General features: G+C 41.6%; 1 protein-coding gene across 4 annotated transcripts in view; it reads right to left on the bottom strand.

Moving 5' to 3' along the window:
- The window catches only part of RPN2 (ribophorin II), a 68,111-nt gene that overhangs the window by 37,075 nt on the left and 21,412 nt on the right, over positions 1 to 9,624 (bottom strand). For all 4 annotated transcript variants that reach the window (XM_004370364.2, XM_023724798.1, XM_012558885.2 and 1 more), the window contains 2 exons: positions 4,701 to 4,796; positions 3,958 to 4,133 (listed from right to left, as the gene is read on the bottom strand). In XM_004370364.2, the coding sequence (XP_004370421.1) occupies positions 3,958 to 4,133; positions 4,701 to 4,796 (272 nt within the window). The remainder of the gene's footprint in view (positions 1 to 3,957; positions 4,134 to 4,700; positions 4,797 to 9,624) is intronic.

Below are 9,624 nucleotides of genomic sequence, written 5' to 3' on the forward strand. Positions count from 1 at the left end.
GGCACAGAGAAGAGGGGTCACAGGCTTACCCCCTCACAAAATCTATTTTGTTCCTGTTGGCATCACATACAGGACACTAAGACTATGAATTAATTAAGTTAATAAGACATATGCTCTGAGGGAGACAGGATTCAACTCAACCAAGGTGTACTGTATTTTTAGGCAAATAATGCGTGCCTTCTGCATTTGTTTGCTGGCTGAGCCCTCCCCCTCGTGAGGCTCCCTCACAAGCACCGCCATGCTAATCCTCTTCCACATGTTGCTGTAAAAACAGAAATTAGCATAGCGAGCTTATGAAAATACCTCACAGTGAGGAGGGCGCAGCTGGCAAACAAATGCAGAAGACACGTGTTATCTGTGTAAAAATATGGTATCTGTCATCACCTATGTTGTATAAAACACTAAGCCTGTTAATTTTCTATCTTTCCTACTCCTAGACCAAAGAAATGTGGAGTCTACATATGCAGGTGGAAGAGGAAACTGTTGGGTAGAATTTGGAGCAACTCTTCTGAAACCAGAAAATGCACTATAAACACAAAGCATTCGATAAATATGAGCTCAATGGCTGATGTGCATGATGTCATCATCCTGCTGGGAGACCTGGAAGTCACTAAACCTTCAGGCATTAAATAAAAGGAAAGGAAAAGAAGTTCTGGTTCCAAAACCAGAGTCTATTCTCTTTTCCTTATCATTTTGTTCCGATTATAAAAGTATTTATTTGTCAAGAATTCAAATAATACATTATTAAAGAAAAAGGTAAAATTCCTGTAACATCTACCCCCAAAGGATAACTGTTTTCCAATTTATTTTTAATTTACTATATTGTAGGCATCTTTCCACATCAGTACACATAAATGTACTTCATTCTTATTAACAACTTAGTATTTTAACGCCTGGATGTACCATAATTTAATCTCCAACTGATAAACATTTATGTTTCCAATTTTTTACTGTTATACAATGCTGTAACTTACAACCCTTATTTGCATATTTTTATCCATTTATATTTCTGTAAGATAAACTTTTTAAGGTGGAATGTGACAGCTATGTGCACATACAATTTTTTTATTAGAGTCTATTCTCTAAATGCAGATGATTTAGAAAATATAAGTGGCATTTTTCTGGGCGATTAGGGAACACTGGGGCCCCCTGGTGGTTAAGGTGACTGGGCTCAGGCCCTCCCATGGCCCTCTAATTCCCAAGAGATGGCTGGGCCCTTGTGTAAAACCACCACTTACCAAGTCAACGTGTCGGGGAACGTAGAGCGAGAATTTCTCTGCTTAGATTGAGAGCATAACAATTTTGATTCCCTCCATGGAAAACTAATTCCATTAAGATGACAAGTGGGAAAACACAGGAGTCACAATTCACAGAGAGGAAAGCCCCAGAGTATTCAACGACTCCTATGGGATACTTGTTGCTATAATGCACTTGAGAAAATGAAACCTGAATTTCCAAACAAGATTAAAAACTCCTTAACTGCCCATGATAAATGCTGAGCTTAGAAAAGCCTGCTAAGATAACCCAGGAAGAACTTTTCAGTGAAGATACCATTTTCCTCTTCTTTGGAATGAGCATCATGTTGGTAACAACCTCAGAAGTTTTATCATGAAGTTAATCCACTTAGCTTTAGGGAAGTTTTGCCACTGGGTTTAATTACTTATTCCCCAGCCAGCAATTTCTTTCCGTCTGGAGCATTATATTCAAACACCATAAAAGCAGATCCTGTGTTGCTAATATACAGCAGATGATTCAAAGAAATTGGTTCATGAAAGACCATATGACAACTTTTCAGATGGTTCATTCAAACCTAGAAATATTTTGTTTTTCCATTCAAGACAAGTTTATGAACATATACTTCCTAGAATAAGTCCATTAAAATATAGAGGGTCCATTTAGAAGAGTCCTCATTTATGCCAAATTTCCTTAAATAGGGAAAATTGGTAATAGTATTATATAAGGCAGGAGCCCTGGTGTTACAGTGGTTAAGAGTTTGGCTGCTAACCAAAAAAACATCGGTAGTTAAAATCCACCAGCTGCTCCTTGGAAACCCTAAGGGGCAGTTCTACTCTGTTCTATAGGGTCACTGTGAATTGGAATTAACTCAACAGCAAGGTTTTTTTATTATATAAGGCATCCTGCCAGGTTTGATCTTCACAATAACCCATGAGACAGATATCATTTTCTTTGTTTTACATATAAAAACACTGAGAGTCAGGGGGTGGGATAAATAGCCCACCTATGGTCACAGAGGTATTAAGTAGAAGAATTTGGATCTGAACACAGTTCTAACTGATCCAAAGCATGTGCTCTTTCTACAAGGCAGCGGAAACACAAAAGTGTAGTTTCAGCCTTTATTAAACAACTCTGTTGGGCATCTATCATGTGCCAGGCTCTACAAGCTTTGCAAACAGAGAAACTTATAACCTAATAGAGAAATAACGACAACAGAATCGAGGAAGGAGGAAGTAACCAGGTCCCTAAGAAAGGTACTTAACAAGGAAGTGCTCCAGAGGAAAAGAAACTCCATCTGTTGCAGGCCCACTAAGAACCAGACACTGTGCTAGGCTCTTTACATGTATTATCTCATTTAATCCTCACATGAGCTCTATAATGTAAGGATTATTGGTCCCATTTTCCAGATAAGGCTCAGAGAGGTTAGTAACTTGCCCAAAGTCACACAGCAAGGAAGGTACAGAGCTGGCATTCAAACTCAAGTCTGTCTGACTCCAAAATGGATGCACTTCCCTTGTGCTTTTACTGTTCTGGAGTTTTAAAGAAGGAGATTTTCCTTTTTGCTTAGAGAGAAACGGGAAGATTTTTCTGTAGAAGATGGCATCAGAGTGAGGTGATAATAGTGAGATCATGACATGAGATGGTGGTGATTGAGGAAAGGCATTCCACCACAAGGGATTATGAGCAGAGCTCAAAATGTGGAACTGAAATCAGAGGACCACAAGGGCCAAAGTATTGGGAAAAGTGTGCATAAAACGTCAACCCTAGGAAAAGTTATCAGCCTAAAGTCACTGATTACTGATCACCTGAGCATGTGTTAGGTATGAGAGTGACAGAGAGAGAATATCCACCACCTGTGAACTCTGCCCTTAAGAAAGCTTCAAAGTTACAAACAATTTCGTTCTCAGCAAAAAACAAAAACAAAAAAAACCTGGGAAAAAATCAAAACGGTCTGCAATGGGAAACTGGTGTCACCAATCTCTTAATAAACAATTAAATTAACTGGGCACTGAAATGGAGCACCAACAAATGCAGGACTTGAGGTACTCTATATCCTCGTTCAGGGATTACAATTCAATGGGGGGACACACAGAAAAAAAAATGTTTTAAATGAAGAGTCTTAGTGTTAAACAACAATTACGCATACTATCACTTATAAGTTTATAGCAAACATCCTTAAGATGGTTACGATTAAATTTATAATAAACAGAAGTTGCTCAAAGTCCCTTTCCTATAAGGTGCTTCTCCCTCACTTAAGCTTTTTGCTGAGTCTGATGCCTAGACTACTCTATCCTCTGAATACCCAGCTCTCCCACCAGACGCTGTCACTCATGACTTCAAGAGATCCCATAAGCCCTCCATCTCTGCAAAGCCTCCAACGCCAACATCTGGCGCCTCAGCCAAGCCTCACACAAGACACTGTGGCAAACTGGCCTCACCCTAACCTCCAAAGGCAAGTTTCCTCTCAATGTGGCCGTGCGCTTATGCTTTAACTCAGTATTTGCCTTCTGCCTGAGCAGCTTGGGGAAGGCTATGTCTATGTAAGCTCCAAAAAGACAGAGATTTTATCTGCCTTAGCTCAATGCTATGTCTGTGGTGTCTAGCACAGCGCCTGGCACGTAGAAGATACCCAGAAAATACTTGTTGAACTGATGAATGAACCCTCTTAGGACAGGACTGAGACAAATGAAGCCTGAGAAACACTCATAGATGGTGACTCACGCTAGCACAGTCTCTTCCTTGCTGAGACGAGCGGTCAGGGCACCCAGTGCTTCTTGGGATGCCAAGGGGAGGCCAAAGGCACTCAGGGCTGCAACTGCATGGTAGATCTGGACAACAGATGAATCTTCACTGACGGCTGCCAGGAGCAGATCTTTCGTTTCATTTGAAATAGAGATCTAAGAATGGATTGGCAGACAGAGAGGTTTAGAACAGGTGCTGGCAATTTGTGGCAGGCATGCCAAAGATGGCATGCAGAACAACTGCCAAAGTCACACCTGCCTAGCACATGACCATTCCCCACCCCCCACTCCCAGACATCAGAATAAACCTCAGCACAACACTTCTGAGAAGATGCTGACAAAGCACTTGTTTATTTATATGGTTCTTCTATGTTCAATAAAATGGATCTCTAGAAATCTGGTGTGGGGCATTCTTCCTTTACTTTGAACATTTTTAAATGTTCAAAGGAGATGGAAAGAAAAATCAAGGCTTCCCAGAATAGAGGCAACAACTATAGGAAAAAATTATTTAAAACCCATAAAAAGTAAAAAGTCAAGGGAAAAATAAACACACTACACTCCCTTAAGGGGGAAGAAAAAAGAAATCACAAGATCAGAATTCCCATCCACACCATGGATTCTTACTGAGCTTTCATTGTTTAGAAAAAATAATCTGACGTGAATCCTCTCTTTAAAAATGGTTTACAGTTTAAAGTAAGTTTAAATGTAGGAACCTGTACTCACCTCACACCCTGAGAGGGCCTGGATGGACTGGGCAGCATAGAAAAGGGAATCCACATTGCTGGGATCAAGGTTGGATTTAATGAAGGCACATGCTTTCTAAACAGGGGGGAAAAGTCAATGTTAAATAGCAATATATGCAATGACTGGGAAAAAAAAGCATAGGTGCTTTATAAACGGCCAGTAGAATTCTAAGCCATCATAAATGGCTTAAAGTATGAACTACTTAAGATTTAGTTTTTTATCACTGAGGCACTGAAAGCAACCATTTCCACTGCATCTAGATGGATGTAGGCCTAGACAGTGGCTGAGGTGAAGAGACCTCTGAAGGCATCAATCACGGCCAGTGTCCAGGTGAACCCTTCTCAGTTTTTGAAAGTTGGTCAAGGCAGTAAGAAATTGAGTATAACTTGACAGTTGTTGATGTTGTTAGCTGCCATCAAGACAGTTCTGGTTCGTAGCGACCCTATGTACAACAGAATGAAACACTGCCCAGTCCTGCGCCATTCTCATGACTGTTATTTTGTTTGAGCCCATTGTTGCAGCTACTGTGTCAATCCATCCCACTGAGGGTCTTCCTCTTTTTCCCTGATCCTCCACTTTACGAAGCATGATGTCCTTCTCCAGGGACTGGTCCCTCCTGATAACATGCCCAAAGTATGTGAGACGGAGCTCTGGTGGCAATGGGTAAAAGCTCAGCTGCTAACCAAAAGGTCAGCAGTTCGAATCCACCAGCCATTCCTTGGAAACCCTATGGGGCAGTTCTACTCTGTCCTATAGGGTCACTATGTGTTGGCATCAACTTGACAGCAAAGGGTTCTTTTTTTTTAAACTTGACAGTAGTGCCTAAAAATCCCAGGAATCTCTGACTATCCTAACTGGTTGTGAGTATGAGTGGAGGGTGGGGTTTGTCATTTCTGGGCTGTTGCTACCAGCATACTCTCAAATGAAAAGACAGCGTGCTATAAATCTGACTTGTGCATGTTTGACTTGAAGGAGACATCTGGTGCAAACTGTCCTCATAAGGTCTTGAGGTAGGTCAGATCATTTCAAACTTTTTCTTATCCTTCTGGAATGACCTATCACCTAGTGAGCATCTATTCATTTTTCAACATTAACTTCCTATATGAAGCCTTCCTTACCTGTAACACTTTATAGCATGTATTTTTAAAGATCTATCATCTTTTTTGGTCTGGTGGTGCAAACAGTTAAGCACGCAAACTACCAGCCAAAAGGTTGGTGGTTTGAACCCACCTAGATGCCCTTGGAAGAAAGCCCTGGCAATCTGCTTCCAAAAGGTCACAGCCTTGAAAACCCTGTGGAGCAGTTCTACTCTGCACACATGGGGTTGCCATGAGTCAGAATCAACATGGCAACTAACAATAACATCTCTGTTACTCTGTAAGCTCCTTTAAAGGAGCCCTGGGAGCACAAAGATTAAGCACTCAGCAGCTAACTGAAAAGCTGGCAGTTCAAACCCACCCAACTGTTCTGCAAGAGTAAGACCTGGTGATCTCCTCCCATAAAGACACCAAAAACCAAACCAAACCCATTGTGATCAAGTTGATTCTGACTCATAGTGACCCTATGGGACAGAGCGGAACTGCCCCATAGGGTTTCTAACGAGCAGCTGGTGGATTCAAACTGCCAACCTTTCAGGTAACAGCTGAGTGTTTAAACACTGTGCCACCAGGGCTCCCCCATAAAGATTACAGCCTAGCAAACCCTATGAGGCAGTGCTACTCTGTCACACAGGGTTGCTGTGAGTCGAAAATCAACTCAACAGCCCCTATCAACAACAACAAGCTCCTTTAAAAAAGAAACTATGTCCTATGGTCTTTATGACCCCAGAGCAGAGCCTACTGCCTGACACGTCGGTAGGTGCTCAGAAAATAAAGTCAATAAGTGGTAACTCTGGTAAAGATTAAGACAGTCCTTAAGTTCAGCACACAAGTACCTCTGCTTCCAACTGCATTAAGGTCTCCACTTAGATGTCTCCAAAGGTAAGTCAGGCTCAACACAGCTAAAATGAGCTTAAAACCTGTCTCTTCACCCGGACCTCCTGGCTCATATATGGGCAACACTATGCACCTGACTACCTAAGCCCAAGACCTGGGAATCATTCTTGACTTTCCCCTCCAAGCCCTATCTTCCTGTTCATTTCTCAAACCCAATTCCCACCCTCTTACTTCTGTCAATGCCTTAGTTCAGGCCCTTGACATGTCCCACCTAGATTGTTACAACCGTCTCCTAACTGGTCTCAAGCCATGCCATCCGTTCTGCACACTGCTCCAAGAGTGATCTTTACAAAATACAAATGTAACCATGCTACTTTGCTATTAAAACTTTTTGGTGGATGAACAGATAAACAAAATGTGGTATATACACACAATGGAATACTACGCAGCCATAAAGAGAAATGAAGTCCTGATGCATTCCAGTGTGGATGACCCTTGAAAACATCATGCTGAGCGAAATAAGTCAGTCGCAAAAGGACAAATATTGTTATGATCTTACTTATGTGAAAAAGTAGATACACAGAAACCAAAGATTATTAGCAGTTACTAGGGGTAAGAGGGAGGGAGAAAGGGGAAGATTTTGCTGGGGGGCGGGGCATAAAGTTTATATTAATGGTTGGTGGAGTGATTTAGAAAAGAATAGCAAGAATGGGTACACAACTTGAAGAATGCAATCAATGTCACCAAATTGTACATGTAAAAATAATTGAGATGGGGTATGTTTTGTTCCGTGTATCTTCACCACACACACAAAAAAACAAAACCCTTTGGTGGATACCTGTTATACTCAGAACAAGATCCAGTCCAGAGCAAAAGAGAATTAAGAAAACCAAAGACCCCAGGGAGCAATTAGTCCAAAGGACTATTAACGACTATACCACCAATATTTCCATTGGCCCCATAGACCTGTCTAATCTTTGGCTGAAGAGTGAACTTCAGGAGTGACTTCAGTACTGAGTTAAAAGGGTGTCTGGGAGCAATTAGTCCAAAGGACTACTGGACCACATGAAGCACAGCTTACAGGACCCTGAGACCAGAAGAACTAGACAGTGCCTGGCTACTACTACCAACTGCTCTGACCAGGATCACAACTGAAGGTCCCAAACAAAGCAGAAGAAAAACTGCAGAACAAAAAATCAAATTCACAAAAAAGACCGGACTTACTGGTCTGACAGAGAATGGAACCCCCGAGACTATGGCCCTAAGACACCCTTCTGAACTGGAACTGAAGCTATTACCAGAGATCACCTTAAGCCAAACCATTGACAGGCCCATAAAATAAACAAAACCACCCGAGAGGAATGTGTTCTTTAGAACGAGCTATATACAAGATCGAAAGGGCAGTATTTGCCCAAAAGCAAAGACGAGAAGGCAGGAAGGGGTAGCAATTCAGGATGAAAGGAAACAGGGAACCTAGGACGGAAATGGAGGGGAGGCAGGAACATTGTGGGGAGAGGAACACTTTGTATACAAACCATCGAATGAGAAACTAATGTCCTCTGAAAACTTTCTCCTAATGCACACACACAAAAAAAGAACCAGATCCAAAATTTCTGACACAAGAACAAGATCCAAAATTTCTGACACAGCATAAAATGTCGTCATGACTGACCCTCATTCTGTGCCAGCTTCATCATCACCCCCATCTCTAGCCAAAATCTTACCAGCCTACTGCAACTCCTCAGACATACCATGCACTTGTCATCTGATGCCTTTGTTCCTAGCACAGAGTAGGTACACAATACAACCCCAAGAAACATTATCTAATAGTTACATCGCTAAATACTCTGATTGAGGTAACACAGAATTCAGCTATTCAAAATGACATGATAATAAAAACAGTTAAAAGTGAGTGCTTCTGAATGGGTATGGGGTGCTCATATGGGGTGATGACAAAGTTCTGGAACTAGAGAGTGGTGATGGTTGTACAATATTGTGAATGCACTTAATGCCACTAATTATACATTTTCAAATGGTTCAAATGATAAATTTTATGTGTATTTTACCACAATGAAGAAAAAAATGGGTGTTCCTGGTGGGTGGGACAGAGAATACGGTAAAGTGGGCCATGCAATGGATTGATGCTTTTCACTAATAGCCATTCTGTCGTATCTGATGTCATTATCTGATTTTTTACTGTGTGTATGTATTACTTTAACAACAAAAAAATCATTTCAATTTTATGAATAAAATTTAAATATGAGTCTTAAGACAAATGAGTTTTAACCAGAAGTTTGAAAAAAGCCAGAGGGAGAAAGGAAGGAAAATACTTCACTCTGTCTGCATAAATTAGGGATCAGTTGAAAAAAAAAAACTCACTGCCGTGGAGTCGATTCTGACTCATAGTGACCCTACAGGACAGAGCAGAACTGCCCCATGGGGTTTCCAAGGCTATAGATCTTTACAGGAGCAGACTGCCACATCTTTCTCCTGTGGAGCGGCTCGTGGGTTCCAACCGTCGACCTTTTGGTTAGCAGCCGAGCACTTTAACCACGGTGCCACTGGGGCTCCTGAAAATATCCAATCTTCATGTCCAGCAGTCCTTTCAGTAGAATGTGAGTAAGCTTAAGACATGTGCTTTGTCGCCATCTGGTGCTCCCACAGTGGAACGACAGTGCCCAAAACCATGATATGGTCATCGCTACCACTTTTTGAGCACTTAAAATGTGCCAGGCATAGTCTGGGGTCTTAAAAGCTTGCAAGTGGCCACCTAAGATGCATCAATTGGTCCCAACCTGGAGTAAAGGAGAATGAAAAACACCAAAGACACAAGGAAAGTATTAGCCCAAGAGACAGAAAGGGCCACATAAACCAGAGACTTCATTAGCCTGAGACCAGAAGAACTAGATGGTGCCTGGCTACCACCAATGACCACCCTGACAGGGAACACAACAGAGAGACCCTGATGG

The sequence above is a fragment of the Trichechus manatus genome, unplaced genomic scaffold, assembly GCF_000243295.1.
Source record: "Trichechus manatus latirostris isolate Lorelei unplaced genomic scaffold, TriManLat1.0 scaffold00008, whole genome shotgun sequence".
NCBI lineage: Eukaryota > Metazoa > Chordata > Mammalia > Sirenia > Trichechidae > Trichechus > Trichechus manatus.